Genomic DNA, 26949 nt, shown 5'->3' on the forward strand with positions numbered 1-26949 from the left:
ATACAAATACTACAGTTTAAGGAATATTCTTTGATTTGAGACTTACATGTAAGTCTAAGAATTGGTAAGTGCATACGGGTCCAGGTTTGACTCTTCAGTTATGGAATGAGTTGACTACTTAATGGTTAACATTTCAGTTTAAATAATAACATGGGGTTGTATTATTTGTGTTGATCAAATTCTTAAAGAAAAACATGAACACAATTTCTTTACCAGTTATGTAAAGCGCTGAAAGTTAAAGCTTTCCTTGGTTTAAAGTAATGTTTCATTTGTGTACTATGACCCAACTGGGTGGGCATACAATTCATTCTCAGTTTTCGTTTTAAATATACAACGTATATATTAAAAATTACACACACACACACAAATCAATTGAGATTTAGTGGTTCTGCAGTCTACCAGTATTCGTTTTAAAGATCATGAAATAAAAATATATTGTATTTCATTGCAGCGGAAACCTTTCCACATACAAAGAGTTATGCTCCATTGCAAATGACCTAAACCAACCAGATCTCATCTACAAGTTCATGCATCTGGCAAACCATCATGCACTGTGGAATTCCAAAAAGGTGTGGTACATATTGCACACAATTTTTATGTTACCAAGTATTGACTGATGGAATTGCTTAAATATTATGCTATCAATTAATATATATTTTCTCACATTCTTCTTGTGTGCATTTTGTATTGTGTACATGTAGTCTTAGTAGATAAATTGATTAGTTTCCTTAAAGTAATGTGGTATGAGTCTTGCTCTGGGAAAACAGGGCTTAATGTGTGCGTAGAAAGTGTAGTTCCAGATTAGCCTGCGCAGTCTGCACAAGCTTATTAGGGATGGCACTTTTCATTCTTATAGTATTTTTTGTTTAGAAAATAGTCTCTTCTTAGCAAAAATCATCTTTAAGCAGAAATAATCGTCCCTGATAAGCCTGTGCAAACTGAACAGGTTGGTCTGGAATTACTTTTCACCCACTTGCATTCAACCCAGTTTTCCCATGCTGTTGTTTACTATGAGATGATGGTCATAATGATAGCCTGTTGTATTTCCCCTCAATCACAGGGGGCAGCCTTTGGGTTCAGCACAATAGCGGCCCAGGCTGGGGAGCAGCTGGCCCCGTACCTGCCCCAGATTGTTCCCCGCCTGTACCGCTACCAGTTTGACCCCAACATCAAGATCCAGAGGGCCATGACATCCATCTGGAACTCTCTAGTGAAGGATAATAAGAGCACGGTATGTAGGTCATTTTCATATATACCTGTTTAGAAATTGGAATTTATTATGGGAACACCTGACAGTCTGGGTTTCAAATATTGACCCCTGTCTTATTAAAAAAGTTTAAAATAACTTTGCAAAACTTCACAGGCATTTTTTTCAAGGTGAGTCCCTTACAGGAACAAGATGAAATGTCAATGTCACAATTCTGTTTAACACAGTGCCTTGACCATAACTAGGCGCAATAGCATATAAAAGAAGTAAAATTATATTGCAACCTAGCTTATACCAGAAAAAAGTCTCAAGTTCAAATGCAATATCACAATTCAAGATCTAAATACATAGAAATCCAATAAGACTTAAACCAATATTTGCCTGACCAAATATTTTGTATTGGCGTACCTTTATGACCATGGCACTCTTTTATTTCGATAAGATATTTTTTAGAGCCATAAGGTTCCATTGTTTTCATGACGTATAATCTGTTTGTATTTAAGACTGATAACTTCTTTAATTGATATTATTGTATGCTTTACAATTGTATTGTTCCTGTGTTACCAGGTGGACACCTATCTGAAAGAGATACTGGAAGACTTACTTTGCAACCTCACCAATGCTCAGTGGCGTATCAGGGAATCAAGGCATGTCAATTATGGGATATATATGCCGTGGCATTTCATTCTGTAAACTTATACAAACTTTTTTGTCTGGATTTGTATAATATGATAAGTTGAAATGTGGTGCATTTTTAAATGTCTTTTCTTGAACCAGCAACGGTTCTTTGTTGTCATTCATCTTTTGATCATAAAATCCCAAACACAAGATTTGTTATTAACCCAAAGGATGGCATATAGAAGTGGCACTGTCCAACAGTTTCAATGAGTGATTGGGAGGGTGGTCAAAGGTCAAGGTCTCCATTCAGTCAACGTGAAGCATTCAACTTCTATACTCATTTATGAATATTCAAGGTCACAGATCAACGTCAAAGTTCATGAATTATTATTTTTTTACTTTTTGATGTGTCAAAATATGTTGATTTTACATTACAAAACATATCATTCTATTGCTCTTTAGTGAAAGCTAAATGTCAAAAATCTTTGGCAAAGGTAGATAAGTGTTATTTCTGTTATGTGACTGTTAATTCCTAAGGGAAATCTTAAATCATATTTTATGATTAATCTCATGATAAACATAGGATGCATCATTTTGTCATGTACAATTCTTGACCTTCTATGTGTTGGTCAAAGTAACTTTTGAAGATAAGAGGTCATGAAGTTTTATTTCTGCTTTAAACTTGTTTAGAAGATAAACTTTTCTGCACTGTTGTATACGGTTTATTGTAAATTCATATATTAAGTGCCCCCACCCTTACAAGAATAAACATTGGGGGCATATATCTCATCCTATAAAAATGCCTTATAATATTGGCATGCTTGTTCTGAGTTCTTACATATCAGTCCAATCATTTTTAACCAAGTTTTCTGTAGGAAAAAATTGGTTATTAGATTGGCAAATATCGGCGGGCGTTTGGGCGGGCTGGCGGGCGGGCGGAACAAGCTTGTCCGGGCCATAACTTTGTCGTTCATTGTGAGATATTAAAATAATTTGGCACATTTGTTCACAATCATAAGACGGTGTGTTGCGCGAAAGAATTACATTGATATCTCCAAGGTCAAGGTCACGCTTTGAGTTAAAAGGTCAAAAATGGCCATAAATGAGCTTGTCCGAGCCATAACTTTGTCATTCATTGTGAGATTTTAAAATCATTTGGCACATTTGTTCATTATCATTGGACGGTGTGTCGCGCAAAAGATACGTCAATATTTCCAAGGTTGCCACGACTAAAAATAGATCGATTTTGAAACAAGGGGGGTAACTGATCAGTAACAATGCACATTTTGAGTTGGTCTCCTTTTATCACACTTTTTTAACCAGGTTTTCCGAAGGAAAAAACTGGTTATTAGATTGGCGAATGCGGGCGGGCGGGCTGGCTGGCTGGCTGGCTGGCGGGCGGGCGGAACAAGCTTGTCCGGGCCATAACTATGTCGTTCATTGTCAGATTTTAAAATCATTTGGCACATTTGTTCACCATCATTGGACGGTGTGTCGCGCGAAATAATTACGTCGATATCTCCAAGGTCAAGGTCACACTTTGAGTTCAAAGGTCAAAAATGGCCATAAATGAGCTTGTCCTGGCCATAACTATGTCATTCATTGTGAGATTTTAAAATCATTTGGCACATTTGTTCACCATCATGGGACGGTGTGTCGCACGAAAGAATCACGTCAATATCTCCAATGTCAAGGTCGCCATGACTAAAAATACATTTTTTTTAAAACAAACTTACAAAGGGGGTTAATTTTGTTTGTTCATTTTAAAAGTTCAGTTTGAGTTTTCTCCCTTTATCAGATTTTTTTTTCACAATGAAAACCTGGTTTTGTGACAATTTTGTCCCTTGTTTCAAATTGAAATCAAGTTCGCCACAAATAAAAATAGATTGAATCTTACACAAGGGGGGTAACAATACACATTTTAAATTTTCTCCCATTATCAGACGCTTTTTTTTCTAATTGAAAACCTAGTTTTGTGACATTTTTGTCCCTTGTTCTTATTTCAATCATAACATTATTATTCTTTCTAAAGTTAATCATGTTTGGCTGTACATGACCTGCTGCCCTATGGACACATGTCTTGTTGGTTTTTAAATTATAACATTATTTAAAGGTTTGAGCACATATTACTATAAGACAGATATTTGTTCACCCCTAAAGGAGCACATTTAGTGATCGGACTGTCGTCTGTCTTTCTGTCCGTCTGTCTGTCCGTCTAACTTTGCGTTTAGGTTTTGAAAAATGCTCATAACTTCTATGTGGCTTCAGATAGCAACTTGATATTTGGCATGCATGTGTATCTCATGCAGCTGCACGTTTTGAGTGGTGAATGGTCAAGGTCATCCTTCAAGGTCAAAGGTAAAAATAAATCCAAGGGAAGTAATAAGTTTTAAAGGGAGATAATTATCTGTACCTGTCAAATGATTTAAAAAAAGTCAAAGCAGCGCAGTAGGGGGCATTGTGTTTCTGACAAACACATCTCTTGTTCATTACTATACCCACTGCTGCAGTTGTTTGGCTGTACATGACCTTCTGCGGGGTCGAGCCCTTGATGACGTGGTAGAGGCACTACCACAGCTCTGGGAGTCGTGTCTGAGAGTGCTGGACGATATCAAGGAAAGTGTACGCAAGGCAGCTGAGATGGCCTGTACTACACTGAGTAAGGTGAGATACTTCAATGTGACTGGAGTTCAACAAAGTTTATTATCCTACTTATAAGATGTGGCAATGGCAGATGGGCAGTGGTGGAGTCAAACAGGTGGTTAATAAAATTGCAGTAAGTAAAATTGGTACAACATTGAAAACTTGGTTTCATAGCATGGCCAGGTTTCTTCTTTTGATAATAGTGGAAGCAAGTAGTGAAACAAATGAAATGTTTAATAAATAAAACTTTCAGATCCTTGCATTTGTAAAAGAGAGGAAAGAGGTGGGTTTTTAACCAGGTTTTCCGAAGGAAAAAACTGGTTATTAGATTGGCGAATGCGGGCGGGCTGGCTGGTTGGCTGGCGGGCGGAACAAGCTTGTCCGGGCCATAACTATGTCGTTCATTGTCAGATTTTAAAATCATTTGGCACATTTGTTCACCATCATTGGACGGTGTGTCGCGCAAAATAATTATGTCGATATCTCCAAGGTCAAGGTCACACTTTGAGTTCAAAGGTCAAAAATGGCCATAAATGAGCTTGTCCTGGCCATAACTATGTCATTCATTGTGAGATTTTAAAATCATTTGGCACATCTGTTCACCATCATGGGACGGTGTGTCGCACAAAAGAATCACGTCAATATCTCCAATGTCAAGGTCGCCACGACTAAAAAAAGATTTAAAAAATAAAAATAAAAATTACAAAGGGGGTTAATTTTGTTTGTTCATTTCAAAAGTTCAGTTTGAGTTTTCTCCCTTTATCAGATTTTTTTTCACAATGAAAACCTGGTTTTGTGACAATTTTGTCCCTTGTTTATCTGTAGATTTAAGTTTTCATTATCTGAGGGTAAAAAGGATATTTTCATGCCATTTGCCTTCACAATTTGTTTTGTCCCCTGTCGGTTTCACCGGAGAAGACTTCTGGTTTGCACTCTGTCTGTCTGTCAGTCAGTCTGTCAGTCAGTCACACTTTTCTTGATCCTGCGATAACTTTAAAAGTTCTTCATATTTTTTGTGATCGCCTTTTGTCCGTTGTGCGTCGTGCGTCGTCAACATTCGCCTTGTGAACACTCCAGAGGCCACATTTATTGTCCGATCTTCATGAAATTTGGTCAGAAGATTGGTCTCAATGATATCTTGGATGAGTTCGAAAATGGTTACGTTTGCTTGAAAAAATGGCTGCCAAGGGGCGGGGCATTTTTTCTTATATGGCTATAGTAAAATCTGTGAACACTCTAGAGGCCACATTTATTGTTTGATCTTCATAAAACTTGGTCAGAAGATTTATTCTAATAATATCTTGGACGAGTTCGAAAATGATGCTGGTAGGTTGAAAAACATGGCCGCTAGGGGGCGGGGCATTTTTCCTTATATGGCTATAGTAAAACCTTGTTAACAGTCTAGAGGCCACATTTATTTTCCGATCTTCATGAAACTTGGTCAGAAGATTTGTCCCAATGATATCTTGGATCAGTTTGAAAATTGTAACCTTTGCTTGAAAAACATAACTGCCCAGGGACGGGGCATTTTTCCTTATATGGCTAGATATGGCTATAGTTAAATCTTGTTAACACTCGAGGCCACATTTATTGTCCAATCTTTATGAAACTTGGTCAGAAGATTCATCCCGATAATATCTTGGACGAGTTCGAAAATGATGCCGGCTGGTTGAAAAACATGACCACCAGGGGGCGGGGCATTTTTCCTTATATGTCTATAGTAAAACCTTGATAACACTCTAGAGGCCACATTTATTTTCCAATCTTCATGAAACTTGGTCAGAAGAATTGTCCCAATGATATCTTGAATGAGTTTGAAAATCGTAATCTTTGCTTGAAAAACATGGCTGCCAACGGACGGGGCATTTTTCCTTATATGGCTATATTTGGCTATAGTAAAATCTGTGAACACTCTAGAGGCCACATTTATTGTCAAATCTTCATGAAACTTGGTCAGAAGATTCATGCCTATAATATCATGGACGAGTTCAAAAATGATGCCGATTGGTTGAAAAACATGGCTGCCAGGGGGCAGGGCATTTTTCCTTATTGGCTATAGTAAAACCTTGTTAACACTCTAGAGGCAACATTTATTTTCTGATCTTTATAAAACTTAGAAGATTTGTACGAATAATATCTTGTTATCTCAGGTGAGCGACTTTGGGCCTTACAGACCTTCTTCTTTCATGAAACTTGAAACATGGATAGATGGCAATATGGAGATTATGCACGTCATTTCATATTGTTCCTACGTCAAAAATTCTGGTTGCTATGGCAACAAATAGGCTAAAAATACTGCTGAAAATGATGGTTTTCTGGATCCTGCGATAACTTTAAAAGTTCTTCATATTTTTCATAAAACTTGAAACATAGATAGATGGCAATATGGACATTATGCACTTCATTTCATTTTGTTCCTACGTCAAAAATTCTGGTTGCTCTGGAAACAAATTTTTTTAAATCTGACAATGGTGGAATTTCTAACAATGGTGGAGCAGGTAGAGGTCATTTATTGCTTGGCAATAGTCTTGTTTAATTTGTTTGTTTGTTCTTCTGTCCAAACAATGTTAAACCAAAATGACATGTTATGTATGACATAAATAATGGTTCATACAAAGCTGCGATAATTAAATGGCTGATGTCTATGAACACTATCAACACACGCACATCACTAGACCCAATTTAGACATAGATTATGATCTACTTTTGGACTTAAGCTAATTGAGAAGGTCCAAAGTCTTAGTAAAAGCAAAGTGACGTGCATAACACTTGCCACAAAAACGTTCATACTTGCAAGGATTTCATAAATGAACACTCAACACATCCAAGTCCCCTGACCACATTTAACCTAAACATTGACCTACGTTGGGACTTATTCAAATGGGCCAAAGAATAAAATTTATGCTGACACTTCTTCAATGGGGGCACATGAATTTATTGAACATAGCATGTTGTTTTCCTGTCATAGACTTGGCATATTTCTTGTGCTGTATGCACATACATCTGTACTTCTCCAGGCGTCCATCAAGATCTGTGATGTTACTTACGGGAAGGTAGGAGAGAGAGCCACGTCCCTTGTGTTGCCATGCCTATTGAAGACTGCCCTGCCCAGTCCCGTGACAGAGGTCAGAGCACTCGGGTAAGCAGTGGCAACAACTGTCATTAATAATCAGAATTTAATGGAGCCATTATAAACTTTAACTTATGACCAAACTTTAACTTATGACCATTGCATCAACTAAAGCCATTGCATCAACAAAAGCCTTGAGGGTTTCATTTATAAATTATTTAATATTTAATAAAACTCGTCTACTTTTAAGCTTCATTAAAAATAAACTTCAATTTCACTTCTTCTTATGGAAATTGTCTACCTTTTTGAGCTCACCTGATTGCTCAGGAGAGCTTTTGGGATCGGTCTTTGTCTGTCGTCCGTCCGTCCGTCCACATTTGGTTGTAAACACTAGAAGCCACATTTCTTGTGCGATCTTCATGAAACTTGATCAGAAGATTTGTCCCAATGATACCTCGATCAAGTCCGTAACTGGGTCATGATGGGTCAAAAACTAGGTCACTAGGTCAATAGAAAAAAAAACTTGTAAACACTGTAGAAGTCACAGTTCTTGCCCAATCTTCATGTAACTTTGTCAAAATGTTTGTCTTAATGATATGTAGGTTGACATTGATTTTTTTTGCTTTTTTTTGTTACAGCCTGTGGCATTTGGATTGGGAAAATTAGCGCGATAAACCATGAAATTGGGAAAAATAGCGTGATAAACCATGAAATTGGGAAACATTATAAATATGATTATAAGAACAGAATAAAAATTGCTAAGTTCATGTTTGACAGCATTTTTATATTATAAAGTGTTGCTTTCATGTCTTCTTACAACGTTTAGTTGATATCCTTCCACATGCATATTAAACTTGCAATAATCTATAGATTCTTCATTATACATGTACCATTATGATTTAATCATAATCTCTTTAAGAGTATGAATTTAATTCAGGATGTTTTTTAAAGTAAAATATGATATGGTGAAAACATTAACAAATATTAACAAACACGCTTTTGTGTTCTTGCTGTGTTAATGTTGTATTAAATGGAGCTAAAATAATACATTTCATTTGTTTACCTTTTAATATCTTGCACAATTGACATCCTCAGTTCAATGCTATTTCACCAAACTATACAGCATGACAAACATAATAAAGCAGAATATGCATATGAATCTGAATATACACAGATCCACTTACATATAAATCAAATCATGTTTGTCTCTTTCCATTTTCGAACGGTTCTCGTCTTAAATGCTTTAACTTTGTGAACTCCAATTTCCCAACACAGATTTCCGTGACTCACATTCACTGTGAACATTTCTAATAAATATTTGTTGTTGTTCATTTCAAACATAGTATTTTGCGTTATGTTCATCTCAAACATAGTATTTTGCATTGATTGACACACACATTAAATTATCTCCTAATAACCATGTGATATCCGCTGTTAATTTTAGTGTTATTTATCATTTTCGCTGCTCATCGCAAACTTCTCGTCTGCTTGCTGCCATCTTGGACGTGTGTAAAAACAGGTGTTAACAATCGGGATACATCGACTATCGTCGGTATCCTCCGCAATATAGAGAGAGATGTCTGGATAGCAACGTTAAATCGTATTCGGCTACATTCGCGAACATTCGTAAGTCAGTTGTATTCGGCGAAGACTCGACAAGCTAGATCGGCACTCGTTCTACGAAATTAACGCTAAATCACATTGTAATCTTATTGGCTTAATTGGGAAAAATTTGGTCATTTTTGGGGAAATTTTGGTCAGATTTTTGGGAAAAAACGTCATTTTTTGCAATTAGGAAGCAGCTGAATATCGGCGGTAATTTTGGGGAAAAAAAATCACTGGTTGAGTTCAAAAGTGGTTCCAGTCCGTTGAAAAACATGGCTGCTAGTTGGCGGGGCAGTTTTTCTTATTTGGCTATAGAGAAACCTTGTAAACACTCTAGAAGTCAAAATTTTTGCCCAATCATCATCAAACTTGGTCAAAACATTGATTTTATTGATATCTCGAACGAGTTTGAATATGGTACAGATCGGTGAAAAATCATGGCTTCCAAGGGGCGGGGCAGCTTTTGCGATATGTATATAGTGAAAACATGTGAACACTCTAGAAGTCACATTTTTGGCCCAATTTTCATGAAATTTGGTCAGAACATTTGTTAACTAGATACGAGAGTTGAGTTCGAAAATGGTTCCGGTCCGTTGAAAAACATGGCTGCCAGGGCGGGGGCGGATTTTTCTTATATTTATAAAGTAAAAAAAGCTTGTGAACACTATAAAAGTCACATTTTTGCCCAATCATCATGAAACTTGGTGAAAAGATTTGTTTTATTATGCTCCCCCAAATTTTTTTTTGGGGGGGAGCATATAGTCGCCGCTTCGTCTGTCTGTGCGTGTGTCAGTCTGTTCGTGCACAATTTTTGTCCGGGCTATTTCTCAGCAATTAATGACCGGAATTCAATTAAACTTTATGGGAAGCTTCACTACCAAGAGGAGATGTGCATATTATCAGTCGGATCTGGACGGATGATTTTTCACAGAGTTATAGCCCTTTGAAATTTTCCATTAACTGTACATATAGTGCAATTCTTGTCCCCCCAACTACTAGACATTTCCTTTTATCTGAATATGTAGTGCAATATTGTGACAAAAAAAAACTTTGGGGAGCATCACCGGTCTCCGACGGTTTCTTGTTTATATCTCAGATGAGTTCGAAAATGGTCACGATCGGTCAAAAAACATGGCCGTCAATTGGGGTGGGGCAGTTTTCTTTATATGACTATAGAGAAACCTTGTGAACACTCTAGAAGTCACATTTTTTTCCTAATCATCGTGAAACTTAGTCAATACATTGGTTTTATTGATATCTTGGACAAGTTGGAAAATGGCTCAGATTGGTGAAAAAAACATACATTTTAGCTCACCTGATTGCTCAGGTGAGGTTTTAGGATTGGTCTTTGTTTGCTGTACGTCCGTCCGTCCACATTTGGTTTGTAAACACTCTAGCACATACATTTCTCAAGCATTCTTTATCAAAATTGCTGAGGAGCTCTATGGCCACAAGATCTCAGTCAATTTTGATACTGAGCAAAATGCATAATAAATGCCATAATTATTGCCCTTAGATTGTCAAAATTTTCATTATATTATACAAAATCCTTGTAAACACACTAGAGGTCACAATTTTGTTTCAGATAATATGAATCTTGGTCATAATATTTATTTTTGTAAGCAAAGTTTGATGGTTTGTCATGAGGGGTCAAAATATAGGTCACCAGGTCAAATCTTACAAAAACTCTCGTAAACACTCCATACGCCAGAGTTTTGGTTCAATAATGATAAAACTTGACTAGGATGTTTGTCTGGACAATGTCTAGATCAAGTTTGACGTTTGGTAAAGATTGAATGAACCAACTCCTCTCAGGTGAGCGATCTAGGGCCATCTTGGCCCTCTTGTTTAATATGTAATAAAACCCTGGAGTCATTATAATAAGAAATAACAATATTCATTACAATTTTAAAAAATGAACTTGCAGAATATGTTTGTTTTCAGTATATTTTCACAATGCATCAGTTTATTTTTAATAATCAACCTTATGGCCACAGGAATTGCAAGAATTATGTAACTTTGGTAAACAAATATTGATATATTGAACACCAACAATATACCTTCAATATTCATCCGAAGAACTGCCCTCAACCAGGCATTGTTCATGTATCACTGATCCCCACATGTTGCCACCCGTAGTGAACTGAAATTCTAACAATAATTACCTTATCAGCTTTCAATCAAGAGGTGACATGCTAAGTTGTAGCTGAAATGCTAACTTATAGGTTGTCAACCCTGCTGAAGATCAGCAAGACGGCGGGTGTGATGTTGAAGCCTCACATAGCGGTGCTGGTGACGGCTCTCCTGGAGGCAGTCAGTGGACTGGAGCCCCAGGTCATGAACTATCTCAGCGTGCGGGTATCACAGGAGACACAAAACAGGGTACAACTGCTTGTGTTCTTGCAATCAGATTGTTTAAGCTTAGCTGTATTGAAAAGGTTTGCGTGACAATTCTGTTTGCAATTCTGTTAGAAATCTTTTTGTTGCAGACGACTTGAAATGTTATTAAATTTTATGAGACATTGAGTAGGATTTGTTGTGAGGCTATAAGTACAGTGCATGTCCAATGTAGTTTGGCTACTCATCTTGTTATATTTTGGTTGTTGTTGATGGAGAATTAAGTTTATGATGTATATCTCTATTATTATTTTCATTTTCAGTTGGACAATGCTAGGATTGTAGCCTCCAAGATGTCACCCATGATGGAAACAGTCAATCTAGTAGGATTTATTTGCATGGTTTTCATTGAACATTATTTCTTAAACATGAGCTGCACTAATGCAGATGACGCAACTAAAAAAATTGAATCCCAAATTGTGAGAAAAGTATTCTTGCACAAAACGGTGTTCTCCAAATGATAAATAATATAATGATGCTTGGATGGCTGGATTAAAAATGAATTTTCAAACTCTAGTTATTCCTTTTAACATAGTAGAGTCCAGTTTAATCATAAATTCTACTTTCAAACTCATATTCTTGCAAATATTGACCATTTTTCATTTGAACAAGCGTAAAGTGCATTGCAGGATGGGAGTATTGCAATTGAACATGGGCAACTTACACATTGTTATGTGCACACATGGGGCACTGTTTAAATGGAATTATTACGACCATTTGCCAAATAAATTTTAATTTAGATAAAATGCAATTTGTATAAGTTATTTTCTGAATTTTTCTGAATATTTAACCTTCCTGGGTCTGTATTTAAATCATCGGAATTACTTATTTCCCTTTTTAGCTCACCTGTTGCTCAGGTGAGCTTCTCTGACCGGTCTTTGTCCGTCGTACGTCCGTCCGTAAACATTTGCTCGTAAACACTCTAGAGGCCACATTTCATGTCCGATCTTCATGAAACTTGGTCAAAAGCTTTGCCCCAATAAAAATCGGCCGAGTTCGAAACTGGGTTGTGCTGGGTCAAAAACTAGGAAAAAAAAAGAAAAACCTTGTAAACACTGTAGAAGTCATATTTCATGCCCAATCCTCATGTAACTTTGTCAAAATGTGTGCCTTAATGATATGGTAGTCGAGTTCAAAAAGTGGTCCTGGTCCGTTGAAAAACATGGCCGCCAGTGGGCGGGGCAGTTTTCCTTATTTGGCCAAAGAGAAACCTTGTAAACACTCTAGAAGTCACAATTTTTGCCCAATCATCATGAAAGTTGGACAAAACATTGGTTTTATTGATATCACGGACGAGTTTGAAAATGGTCCAGATCAGTGAAAAAACATGGCCCTTAGTGGGCGGGGCATTTTTCTCTATATGTATATAGTGAAAACATGTGAACACTCTAGAAGTCACATTTTTGGCCCAATTTTCATGAAATTTGGTCAGAACATTTGTTTCTTTGAGTTCGAAAATGATTCCGGTCAGTTAAAAAACATGGCTGCCGGGGGGCAGTTTTCCTGATTTGGCTATAGAGAAACCTTGTTAACCCTCTATAGGTCACAATTTTTGCCCAATCATTGTGAAAGTTCGTCAAAACATTGGTTTTATTGATATCTCGGACGAGTTCGTAAATGGTCCAGATAGGTGAAAAAACATGGCCGCCAGTGGGCGGGGCATTTTTCTCAATATGTATATAGTGAAAACATGTGAACACTCTAGAAGTCACATTTTTGGCCCAATTTTCATGAAATTTGGTCGGAACATTTGTTTCCTTGATATGAGAGTTGAGTTTGAAAATGGTCTCAGTCAGATGAATAACATGGCTGCGAAACCTTGTAAACACTCTAGAAGTCACAATTTTACCCCAATCATCATGAAAGTTGGTCAAAACATTGGTTTTATTGATATCTCGAACAAGTTTGAAAATGGTCCAGATCAGTGAAAAAACATGGCCCTTAGTGGGCGGGGCAATTTTCTCGATATGTATATAGTGAAAACATGTGAACACTCTAGAAGTCACATTTTTGGTCCAATTTTCATGAAATTTGGTCAGAACATTTGTTTCTTTGATATGAGAGTTGAGTTCGAAAATGGTTCCGGTCCATTGAATAACATGGCTGCCGGGGGGGGGGGGCAGTTTTCCTTATTTGGCTATAGAGAAACCTTGTCAACACTCTAGAAGTCACAATTTTTGCCCATTCATCATGAAAAATGGTCAAAACATTGGTGTTATTGATATCTCAAACAAGTTTGAAAATGGTCCAGATCGGTGAAAAACATGGCCGCCAGTGGGCGGGGCATTTTTCTCTATATGTATATATAGTGAAAACATATGAACACTCTAGAAGTCACCTTTTTGGCCCAATTTTCATGATATTTGGTCAGAACATTTGTTTCCTTGATATGAAAGTTGAGTTCGAAAATGGTTCGTTAGTTGAAAAACATGGCTGCTAGTTGGCGGGGCAGTTTTCCTTATTTGGCTATAGAGAAACCTTGTAAACACTCTAGAAGTCACAATTTTTGCCCAATCATCATGAAAGTTGGTCAAAACATTGGTTTTATTGATATCTCGGACGAGTTTGAAAATGGTCCAGATCGGTGAAATACATGGCCGCCAGTGGGCGGAGCATTTTTCTCTTTATGTATATAGTGAAACATGTGAACACTCTAGAAGTCACATATTTTGCCCAATTTTCATGAAATTTGGTCAGAACATTTGTTTCCTTGTTATGAGAGTTGAGTTTGAAAATGGTTCCTGTCAGTTCAATAACATGGCTGCCGGGGGGGGGGCGGTTTTCTTATATTTATATAGTAAAAAAGCTTGTGAACACTCTAGAAATCACATTTTTTGCCCAATCATCATGAAACTTGGTACAAAGATTGGTTTTATATATATCACATAATTAATGCCATAATTATTGCCATAATTATTGCCCTTAGATTGTCCAAATGTTCATTATATTATACAAAATCCGTGTAAAGACTCTAGAGGTCACAATTTTGTTTTAGATTTTATGAATCTTGGTCATAATATTTATTTTTGTAAGCAGAGTTTGATGTTTGGTAAGGGGGGGGTCAACTCAAAAAACAAAAACACTCCATATGCCAGAGTTTTGGTTCAATAATGATGAAACTTGACCAGGATGTTTGTCTGGACAATATCTAGGTCAAGTTTGACGTTTGGTAAAGATTGAATGAACCAACTTCTCTCAGGTGAGCGAACTAGGGCCATCTTGGCCCTCTTGTAAGTATTTTCAGTTCAATTTTAGAAAATGTTATTTAATCTAATAAATAGACCTTTCTTGTGTTTGGATGTAAGTGGTAGAGAAAATTCCGTATAAATAAGGAAGATGTGGCTCGTATAAGAAAAATTGTGGCACTGATGTCCTGTATGTGGTTGAATTGCTGTGTCTATGGGATCTAATAGTTTGTGTGTCTTTTCATAAATTAAAGTTGTGTCCTTAATGCATTTGTAAAATCAGCTTTGGAAAATGTTTTTGCAGCACTAACTAATAGCAAAATGTTTGCATTATCTAAATAAATTAATCTCAAACTTACACTCAATTTCCTATTCCTTGCTGCCAATTTGATTGCATATACCATAGTACCGGTATACATCTTAAGATGTATTCTTAGTGTCGTTTTCTCCAAGACAGACCATGCTTTCAGTGTGTGCAATATGTAGACGACTCAGTGCTACCAGAGCTGGTACCGAGACTGACGGAGCTTATCAGGAGTGGTATTGGTCTAGGAACAAAGGTAAGTGTGGACTGAGAGCTGGGGCTACTCTCTTAGTGAGATAAGGCCTCTCATAGAGTTCTGTGAAATCTGAGCTAAAGTCATGTACGTAAGGTCATCGCAGATTAGCCTGTACAGTCCGCACAGGCTAATAAGGGACAACACTTATGCTTTGTTGGAATTTCTCATTTAGAGGAAGTCTCTTTTAAACAAAAATCCAGTGTAGGTGAAAAGTTTTGTTTCTGATTAGCCTGTGCGGACTGCACAGGCTGATCTTGGATGACAATGTATGCACATGCATTAAGCCTGGTTTTCCCAGAACAAGACTTAATTAGGCAGATACAACATTTAGCAGTTATTGTAGCAGTTTGATTCACTTGAAATCTTTAAAAATATATTATATTCACTTGTGGCTGATCCTTTTGTGAAGACACAACTTTGTATGATAGCTACTGTATTTTGTAAAAGTAAATGATTTACAATATGTTGTATCTTCACTAGGTAAAGAAAAATATATACACCTATTATAATTTTGTTAATATATAAGACACAAGTTGTCACTTCATACCATATTTTAGTAAACGAGTTAAGGAATTTTGTTAGACAGTGAGCCTTGGGAAAACTTGCTGCCTTACATATTTCCTGGACTAGTTTCATAAATCATGGTATAAAATGACAACAAGTGATCTTGTTTGTAGTGTGCTTTTAAATTGGCAAAGAAAATTGTATTCATGTAGGCGTTATGATACAATGGGAAGGTTTTTTACATGACCTGACGTCACTTGATGTTGAATTTCATTTCAGCAAAGTATATTATGCAGTTAGTTAGTCAAACAAAAATTAGCAAATGGAAATGCTCAAAAAGCCATATAACATATGTTTAAGATAAAAATATTGGCAATGATAATATTGCATAGACAACAAGATGCATCATCTGCTGTATTGCGGTTTCTTCAAATATGATCAATATAGCGAGTGGCATGTGAGCAACTACTGTTAAGAGATAGTACAGAGCACTGGGGGCCAACTCACATTATAAAGACCAAACTGTCAACCAAACTACTTTCAAATGAATTTAAGTGAAACAAACACGTTTTTGGAGTGATTGTTGTATAGAAACACTATTTGACAGATTGTTTTTAACCAGGTTTTCCGAAGGAAAAAACTGGTTATTACATTGGCGAATGTCGGCAGGCTGGCTGGCGGGCGGAAACAAGCTTGAACTGCCATAACTTTGTCGTTCTTTGTGAGATATCATTTGGCACATTTGTTCACCATCATTAGACGGTTTGTCGCGCGAAAGAAATACGTCGATATCTCCAAGGTCACGGTCACATTTTTGAGATTTTAAAATTGTTTGGCACATTTGTTCACCATCATTGGACGGTGTGTCGCGCGAAACAATTATGTCAATATCTCCAAGGTCAAGGTCGCCACAACTAAAAATAGATTGATTTTTAAACAAGGGGGGTAACTTTGAACAATCAGTTACAATCAGTAACAATGTACATTTTGAGTTGGTTTCCCTTTATCAGACTTTTTTTTTCAAATTGAAATCAAGGTCGCCACGAGTAAAAATAGATTGATTCTTTCACAAGGGGGGTAACAATGCAGATTTTGAATTGTCTCCCTTTATCAGACTTTTTTTTTCAAATCGAAAACCTGGTTTTGTGACAATTTTGTCCCTTGTTTTGTTCTTTTCAGGCCGCATGTTCCCACTTTGTTATATCACTTGTACATCAGTGTCCACAAGACCTTGCTGCTTATACTGGTAAGTATGACTATAGAAATCATCAACAATTGTTCTTCACTCAGCATGAATTGAATTATCAAAAGTTGGGCCAACTTGTTCAGTTGGTAGAGCGCTTTGTTACAAATCATGAAATCTGAGGATTGTGGGTTCAATACCTTGCCCGCCAACATACCTTGTTTTTTGATTGGTCATGAAATGCTTTCTGCAGCCATTCTCCCTTTACTTCTGATTTAAGTAGGTCAGCTGTCAGTTACTGGCATAAGTATGTGCCCTTAGTACTGGTTAACCAGCTAACCCAGGACAAGTAAGAGTTGGTTAACTGACTGCAGTAATGTGACTGAAATACTGTGGAAAACGAGCAAAAAATTCTAAACGAACAAACAATTAAACTTTAAGAACATTGCATGATGATGGCTTTGCTACAAATTAAAATATAAACCCACTTAGATGTTTTAAGCAAATGAATCTTAAAGTTGTATGTGATGTGAAAATTAGTCCAATATATTTGGATCAACTTTGTTTTAGCAATGATTTGAACAATGTCATCTTCCTTATGGTTCAACATACTTCATGTAATGATTAATGATCGCTTCAATAGATTTTATTAACCAAGATTCATATAAATTATCCTTTCTTTTTGTAAATCTGAATCTCTTATGATCTTGCTATTCTTTGTCCAAATATTGATCCTCCAGATTTTTCTAACAGGTAAACTGATGTCTGCATTCCTACACGGTGTCGCAGATCGAAACATGGCCATCAGGAAGGCATATGCTCAAGCCATGGGAAATCTTGTCAAGGTTTTTATGATTTCTTACTCCTGAAATTTTGGCTTTAATCATACATGCCATAATTTTTTAGGTCCAAAGCGGGACATTCCATAAAAAATTGTCGTGACATTTGACCAAAAAGCGGGACACCTAAAACGATTTATCATTCCACATTTACTGTAGTAAGTATAGTACTAACAAAAACTCTTGATACTTTTATTCAAGACATAAAACATCTGATATGAAGCATGGAATCTAAAACACAACAATAACAGTTTTATAAAAAAATACAATAGCAAACAACGAGGATAATATTCATCTTTTTAGAGTACAAAATCTAGAACATTACAACAACAATACTCATTATATTACTTTCAATAGCAAACATTAACGCAGGGGAGGCTATCCAGTACACTGAAAGTACGGGTTACAGTAAACTATCTACTAAACAGTTACATCAGTTACACACAGAATGCGCAGCCGTACACATTTCCGAGGTAGGTTTTTGGTGGAAGCAAACCGTCTTTGTGTTCATTTTAACTCTCAACAACGCCTCAACCATTTTTACACCATCAAAAACAAAAGGACAAAAGAAGTCTATGGATGCTTTACTCGAATTATTTTTATGTCCCCCACTATAGTAGTGGGGGACATATTGTTTTTGCCCTGTCTGTTGGTCTGTCTGTTGGTCTGTCTGTTTGCGCCAACTTTAACATTTTGCAATAACTTTTGCTGTATTGAAGATAGCAACTTCATATTTGGCATGCATGTGTATCTCATGAAGCTGCACATTTTGAGTGGTGAAAGGTCAAGGTCATCCTTCAAGGTCAGAGGTCAAATATATGTGGCCAAAATCGCTCATTTTATGAATACTTTTGCAATATTGAAGATAGCAACTTGATATTTGGCATGCATGTGTATCTCATGGAGCTGCACATTTTGAGTGGTGAACGGTCAAGGTCAAGGTCATCCTTCAAGGTCAGAGTCATCCTTCAAGGTCAGAGGTCAAATATATGTGGCCCAAATCGCTTATTTTATGAATACTTTTGCAATATTGAAGATAGCAACTTGATATTTGACATGCATGTGTATCTCATGGAGCTGCACATTTTGAGTGGTGAAAGGTCAAGGTCATCCTTCACAAGGTCAAGGTCATCCTACAAGGTCAAACATCATATAGGGGGACATTGTGTTTCACAAACGCATCTTGTTCTCTAATGTTAATAATCATATTTTGTTTTCTTCTTATATACACAGATTAAACTGAATTGTGAATTGGGGTAGTGTCAAACTGTCATGAATAACAACACGTTGTTTTTATTACAATAACACAAGACAAGATGGGCAACACTTTTACTGTTTGTTGCGATGTTTTTTTAAGCATGTATCCATGCGCAGTTTGTTACTTGTCAATTGTCGCGGCTTAATTGGAGTAGGGTCAAACCGTCATGCATAGCACCTCATGGTTTTTAGCTTAATTGGAGTAGGGTCAAACCGTCATGCATAGCACCTCGTTTTTTTTATTACAATTACACCCAATTACACTAGATAGGATGGGTATCACTTATTGGACTGTTTGTTGCGATTTTGGTATATTACACATTTGGATTATCCTGCTATTTATGAACTAAACATTGAATTCAAAAGACTCATTAATGACGTAGAGTTAATTTAACAAAACAATTGTTTTGTAAACCGTTTCAAACAAATAAAAAATAAACACATTTTCAACATTTATTTAATTATAATACAACTATCGATAGCAATAAGCCACCACTATCTTGAAGACCACCATGGTGTGAATGCCTGATGAAATCAATAATTAGCCGATAAATCGCCATAAACAACACTGGTACACACGATAAGTAGAATCGGATTGTTAATTGGGGGCAATAAAGGGATTAGCGGGGGTAAGTGTTAGCGAAACAGTGCTTGAATAGAGAATTTTATTGGGAACCTATAGACCTTACATCGTTTTTTACGAATGTCGGGACAAATCGTCTCATATCGGGACAAAGGGCCCAAAAGCGGGACTGTCCCGCCGAGATCGGGACGTATGGCATGTATGCTTTAATTCTGGCAAAGAATTAATTGAAATTCGAAATAATTCGAGTCTGAAATTTAAGATTAAGACCCTTTTTAGCTCATCGATTTTTTGAAAAAAAATTATGAGCTATTGTCATCACCTTGGCATCGGCGTTGGCGTCCGGTTAAGTTTTGCGTTTAGGTTCACTTTTCTCATAAAGTACCAATGCTATTGCATTCAAACTTGGTACACTTACTAACTATAATGAGGGGACTGGGCAGGCAAAGTTAGATAATTCTGGCTTGCATTTTGACAGAATTATGTGCCCTTTTTATACTTAGAAAATTGAAAATTTTGGTTAAGTTTTGTGTTTAGGTCCATTTTATTCCTTAAGTATCAAAGCTATTGCTTTCATAATTGCAACACTTACTAACTATCATAAGGGGACTGTGCAGGCAATGTTATGTAACTCTGACTGGCATTTTGACAGAATTATGTGCCCTTCTTATACTTAGAAAATTGAAAATTTGGTTAAGTTTTGTGTTTAGGTCCACTTTTTTCCTAAAGTATCAAGCCATTGCTTTCATACTTGCAACACTTACTAACTATCGTAAGGGGACTGTGCAGGCAAAGTTATGTAACTCTGACTGGCATTTTGACGGAATTATGTGCCCTTTTTATACTTAGAAAATTGAAAATTTGGTTAAGTTTTGTGTTTAAGTCCACTTTTTTCCTAAAGTATCAAAACCATTGCTTTCATACTTGCATCACTTACTAACTATCGTAAGGGGACTGTGCAGGCAAAGTTATGTAACTCTGACTGTCATTTTGACAGAATTATGTGCCCTTTTTCTATTTAGAAAATTGAAAATTTGGTTAAGTTTTGTGTTTAGGTCAACTTTTTTCCTAAAGTATCAAAGCCATGGCTTTCATACTTGCAACACTTATTAACTATCGTAAGGGGACTGTGCAGGCAAAGTTATGTAACTCTGACTGGCATTTTGACGGAATTATGGGCCCTTTATACGTGAAAATTTGGTAAAGTTTTGTGTTTTGGTCCACTTTACCCCTAAAGTATCATAGATATTGCTTTCATACTTGGAACACTCGCAAACTATCATAAGGGGACAGTAAAGGACAAGTTGCATAACTCTGGTTGTCATTTTTACCAAATTATGGCCCTTTTTTGACTTAGTAACTTTGAATATATGGTTACATTTTGTGTTTAGATTCACTTTACTTCTAAAGTATCAGGGCTATTGCTTTTAAACTTTAAATACTTTCATGCTATCATGAGGGTACTGTACCTGGCAAGTTGAATTTTACCTTGACCTTTGAATGTCCTTGACTCTCAAGGTCAAATTATTAAATTTTTCTAAAATTGCCATAACTTCTTGATTTATGATTAGATTCCATTGATACTTTGACAAAACAACTCTTACCTGACATACCACAATTGACTCCGACCAAACCATCCCCCCCCCCCCCCCCCCGAATCCCCCCTCAATCCCCCCCATTATTTTTTTATGTCCTTCACTACTAGTGGGGGACATATTGTTTTTGCCCTGTCTGTTGGTTGGTTGGTTTGTCTGTTTGTGCCAACTTTAACATTTTGCAATAACTTTTGCTATATTGAAGATATCAACTTCATATTTGGCATGCATGTGTATCTCATGAAGCTTCACATTTTGAGTGGTGAAAGGTCAAGGTCATCCTTCAAGGTCAGAGGTCAAATATAGGTGGCCAAAATGGCTCATTTTATGAATACTTTTGCAATATTGAAGATAGCAACTTGATATTTGGCATGCATGTGTATCTCATGGAGCTGCACATTTTGAGTGGTGAAAGGTCAAGGTCAAGGTCATCCTTCAAGGTCAGAGGTCAAATATATGTGGCCAAAATCGCTTATTTTATGAATACTTTTGCAATATTGAAGATAGCAACTTGATATTTAGCATGCATGTGTATCTCATGGAGCTGCACATTTTGAGTGGTGAAAGGTCAAGGTCAAGGTCATCCTTCAAGGTCAGAGGGCAAATATATGTGGCCCAAATCGCTTATTTTATGAATACTTTTGCAATATTGAAGATAGCAACTTGATATTTGGCATGCATGTGTATCTCATGGAGCTGCACATTTTGAGTGGTGAAAGGTCAAGGTCATCCTTCAAGGTCAAGTATATGGATCAAAATTGCGCATGTAATGTCACTTCTGCAATATTGAAGCTAGCAATTTTATATTTGAAATGCGTGTGTATCTCAAGGAGCTGCACATTTTGAGTGGTGAAGGGTCACGGTCAAGGTCATCCTACAAGGTCAAACATCATATAGGGGGACATTGTGTTTCTCAAACACATCTTGTTTTTATTAAAGATCATCTAATAAATGACCACCACACCCTCACACTAGACCCCCCCCCCCCCACCCCAAAATTTTATGCCCCCGGTAGGGTGGCATATAGCAGTTGAAATGTCCGTCAGTATGTCAGTCAGTCTGTCTGTCAGTCCGAAAAAATCTTTAATATTGGTCCTAACTTTTTCACTTTTTAAGATAGCAACTTGATATTTGGCATGCATGTGTATCTCATAAAGCTGCACATTTTCAGTGGTGAAAGGTCAAGGTCATCTTTCAAGGTCAAATGTCAAATTTATGGTGTCTGTCCGTCCGAAAACTTTAACATTGGCCATAACTTTTATGTGTCTCATGGAGCTGAACATTTTGAGTGGTGAAAGGTGAATGTGAAGGTCAGCCTTCAAGGTCAAATGTCAAATATATGGCGTCTGTCCGTCCAAAAACTTTAACATTGGCCATAACTTTTTTAATATTGAAGATAGCAACTTGATATTTGGCATACATGTGTATCTCATGAATGTGCACATTTTGAGTGGTGGAAGTTCAAGGTCAAGGTCATCCTTCAAGGTCATTCTTTAAGGTCAAAAAAAATAATCAAAGCGGCGTTCTCATGAAGCTGCACATTTTGAGTGGTGGAAGGTCAAGGTCATCCTTCAAGGTCAAGGTCATCCTTCAAGGTCAAAGGTCAAAAAACAAATAAAAAATTTCAAAGCGGCATTATCATGAAGCTGCACATTTTGAGTGGTGGAAGTTCAAGGTCAAGGTCATTCTTCAAGGTCAAGGTTATCCTTCAAGGTCAAAGGTCAAAAAAATCAAAGCGGCGTTATCATGAAGCTGCACATTTTGAGTGGTGAAGGTTCAAGGTCAAGGTCATCCTTCCAGGTCAAGGTCATCCTTCAAGGTCAAAGGTAAAAAAATAAAGAAAAAAATTCAAAGCAGCGTTCTCATTAAGCTGCACATTTTGAGTGGTGGAAGGTCAAGGTCATTCTTCAAGGTCAAGGTCATCCTTCAAGGTCAAAGGTAATTTTTTTAAATAATTTCAAAGCGGCGTTATCATGAAGCTGCACATTTTGAGTGGTGAAAGTTAAAGGTCATCCTTCAAGGTCAAGGTCATCCTTCAAGGTTAAAGGTCAAAAAAATAATATTTCAAAGCGGCGCAATAGGGGGCATTTTGTTTCTGACAAACACATCTCTTGTTTTTTTTTCAAACACAAATATTTATTTTTATTATTTTATCTTTGAAATACCGTCCAACCATCCCACCCAAGAATCCCCCCCCCCCCCCACACCAATTTTTTATATATTTTTTTTGCATTTTTTGCAATTTTGGAAGATTATGTAATTAATGACCACACCCCCACACTATACACCCCTCTCCACTCCACCCCTCCATCCTTTGCGATTGAAATTGAGATACACCTTTAAAAAGAAAAATAGATGAGAGGTCTGCACCCGTAAGGCGGTGCTCTTGTTGTTTACCCTCCTTCATAGTAGTTGATGGTGTTCTGCAAACTTGTCATTGGTTGCGTCACTTGTTCAATGCACTTGAAACAAACAAAATGACTGATATAAATTGCTAAAAACACTATTTTATTGCAATATTCTATTTAATATATGTCTTTAAGGCTTATCATCATTTTAATTTATAATAATAAAAAAAAATGTATAAATAGTAAACACTGTTTAAACATAATTGCTGAAGATATCCAAATATTTTTAGATGGTTAAAAACATAGTACAACTTAGTGTATTATACGCACACTTAAAACACCTGTAGCGAATAGTGTTTCTCCTATTTAAAATCAATGTGTATTGTTGCAGAAAAATTATTGGTAAAATAATAAAAGAGCTTACCATGTGTGTTTTGTATCAGATTGCTAAGGACACAAGTGTGGAGAAGCTGATTTCTAGAATGAGGTCATGGTACCTGGAGAAAGAAGGTAAATATTAGGCCTTGGATGATGTCCATTTGTCGTCTTGGAGCTACACTCAACTGATGATTATGCCATAAATGCTTTCCCTAAAGAGATATTGTTTATATTTGTGCTGCAGAGAAAAATAATGTAAACCTAAAGTTATTGCAGCTTCAGAAATACTTTTGCTTTGTTTAATGGAAAAAAAAAGATTTATACTACCTTATAAAAACTTTCAAGCACTGTTCAAGTTCCGCCATGTTTAATTTGTGAGCTCTGATTTTAGTTGTGTAATTGATTTGGTATTGATTTAGAAACAGTGTGGTCTCTGATTTGGTTCCCATTCCGAAAGCATTCTTAAGATCATTAACCATGTACTGGTTCTTTCCAGGAAACAGACTAGATTTTCTCTAGAAGCCCAATAATTCTTACTTTCAAACTTAAATAAATAGCTTTAACTTTATTTACCATCTGGCATAAGAAATCCTGTGATTCCCCTTGTTTCAATTCCATGTTCACCCTGGTGTGTTCTACCTCCAGAGGAGAGTGCCCGTGAAGCCTGCAGTCTTACCCTCCATGCCATCAGCCAGTACAGCCCTGATGTCTTGAGACGTCACGCAGCCATCACCATGCCTCTAACTTTCCTCGCCATGCATGAAAAAGTAGCACAAGGTAAGGTTTATTTTATCTTATTCAACTTAAGAGATGTATGTTGTTTTCAAAAGCATATGTGGATTAAAAAAGGGCTCCATTAATCACAAAGCTCTTAAGGCACATCTGAATTTGAATGTTTTTCAGCGAAAATTATGTACAGTGAATTTGTTCTCGAAAGACTATTGTGTACTTGATATTCATTCCCAAAATTCAATGGTTTACATGATTATGTTCATAAGAGACTAATGTGTGCACGATATTTGTTCTCCTAAGACAATTTTTTACATGATATTTGTTATCGGAAGACAAATGTGTACATGATATGTTCTCTAAAGGCTATTGTGTTCATGATATTTGTTCTCTAAAGATTGTAATGTATATGATATTTGTTCTATAATACAATGGCATACATGATATGGTCTCTAAAGATGAGTTGTGTACATGACATTTGTTCTCTAGACTATTTTGTATATTATATGTTTTCGGAAGACTTTTGTGTACATTATATGTTCTCGAAAGACAATTATGTACATGATTTTAGTTTAAAAAAGGTCTAAATGTTCTCTAAAGAGAATTGTGTACAAGATATGTTCTCTAAAGACAAGTATGAAGATGGTTTTTTTAACAATAAGGCTAAATGTTCTCTAAAGACAATAGTATGCATGATATTTGTCATCTATGTTCTTTAAGATGATTTGTGTATATGATATTTGTTTATATTTGATATTTGGTGTATTAAAATGGCTGTATTTAACATTTCAAAAATATTTAAGTTGCAGGTACATTAAATAACCACAGACTAAAGAGATTTGATTGATTTCCTGAGGAATATGTTAATATGGGCCCATATATGTTAATTATTGCCCCTTACATCAGTGATTGTTCCCTGTATGTCTACCACAGGAGTTGATAGGAAGACTGATGAGGGGGAGTCTCTGTGGGAGGAGCTATGGATGGAGGTCACACCAGGTCAGCATTGCAACAATATTTGAGCCATGTTCTGGGAAAATGGGGTTTAATGCATTTGCTTAAATTGTTGTCCCAGATTAGTAAGTGCAGGCTAATCAATGACGACACCTGCTTTAATGGTGCTTTTTTAGCTCACCTGATTGCTCAGGTGAGCTTTTGTGACCGGTCTTTGTCCGTCGTCCGTCTGTCCGTCCACATTTGTTCGTAAACACTCTAGAGGCCACATTTAATGTCTGATCTTCATGAAACTTGGTCAGAAGATTTGTCCCAATGATATCGAGTTCGAAACTGTGTCATGCTGGGTCAAAAACTAGGTCACTAGGTCAAAAAAAAGAAAAACCTTGTAAACACTGTAGAAGTCACATTTCATGCCCAATCTTCATGTAACTTTGTCAAAATGTTTGCATTAATGATATGTTGGTTGAGTTCAAAAGTGGTTCTGGTCCGTTGAAAAACATGGCCGCAAGTGGGCGGGGCAGTTTTCCCTATTTGGCTATAGAGAAACCTTGTAAACACTCTAGAAGTCACAATTTTTGCCCAATCATCATGAAAGTTGGTCAAAACATTGGTTTTATTGATATCTCAGACGAGATTGAAAATGGTCCAGATCGGTGAAAAAACATGGCCGCCAGTGAGCGGGGCATTTTTCTCTATATGTATATAATGAAAACATGTGAACACTCTAGAAGTCACATTTTTGGCCCAATTTTCATGAAATTTGGTCAGAACATTTGTTTCCTTGATACTTGATAAGAGAGTTGAGTTCGAAAATGGTTCCTGTCCATTGAAAAACATGGCTGCCGGGGGGGGGGCAGTTTTCTAATATTTATATAGTAAAAGAAGCTTGTGAACACTCTAGAAGTCACAATATTTGCCCAATATCATGAAACTTGGTGAAAAGATTGGTTTTATATATATCTCAGATGAGTTCGCAAATGGTCCCGATCGGTCAAAAAACATTGCCGCCAGGGGGATGGGGCAGTTTTCCTTATGTGACTAGAGAGAAACCTTGTGATCTAACACTATAGAAGTCACATATTTTGCCCAATCATCGTGAAACTTAGTCAATACATTGGTTTTATTGATTTCTTGGATAAGTTGGAAATTGGCTCAGATCGGTGAAACACACTTTTTAGCTCACCTGATTGCTCAGGTGTGGTTTTAGGATTGGTCTTTGTCCGCCGTCCGCCCGTCCACATTTGGTTTGTAAACACTCTAGCATTCACATTTCTCAAGCATTCTTTATCAA

At 36.7% G+C, this 26949-nt stretch overlaps 1 protein-coding gene across 1 annotated transcript in view; it reads left to right on the forward strand.

The window, feature by feature from the left end:
• The window catches only part of LOC127877755 (proteasome adapter and scaffold protein ECM29-like), a 97114-nt gene that overhangs the window by 60998 nt on the left and 9167 nt on the right, over positions 1-26949 (forward strand). Inside the window, exons 27-39 of the mRNA XM_052423963.1 lie at positions 452-569; positions 1061-1231; positions 1775-1854; positions 4336-4489; positions 7486-7607; positions 11369-11525; positions 11804-11863; positions 15196-15285; positions 16969-17035; positions 17726-17817; positions 24038-24104; positions 24618-24749; positions 25635-25700. Of these exons, the coding sequence (XP_052279923.1) occupies positions 452-569; positions 1061-1231; positions 1775-1854; positions 4336-4489; positions 7486-7607; positions 11369-11525; positions 11804-11863; positions 15196-15285; positions 16969-17035; positions 17726-17817; positions 24038-24104; positions 24618-24749; positions 25635-25700 (1376 nt within the window). The remainder of the gene's footprint in view (positions 1-451; positions 570-1060; positions 1232-1774; positions 1855-4335; positions 4490-7485; positions 7608-11368; positions 11526-11803; positions 11864-15195; positions 15286-16968; positions 17036-17725; positions 17818-24037; positions 24105-24617; positions 24750-25634; positions 25701-26949) is intronic.

The sequence above is a fragment of the Dreissena polymorpha genome, chromosome 4 (genome assembly GCF_020536995.1).
Source record: "Dreissena polymorpha isolate Duluth1 chromosome 4, UMN_Dpol_1.0, whole genome shotgun sequence".
Taxonomy (NCBI): Eukaryota; Metazoa; Mollusca; class Bivalvia; order Myida; family Dreissenidae; genus Dreissena; species Dreissena polymorpha.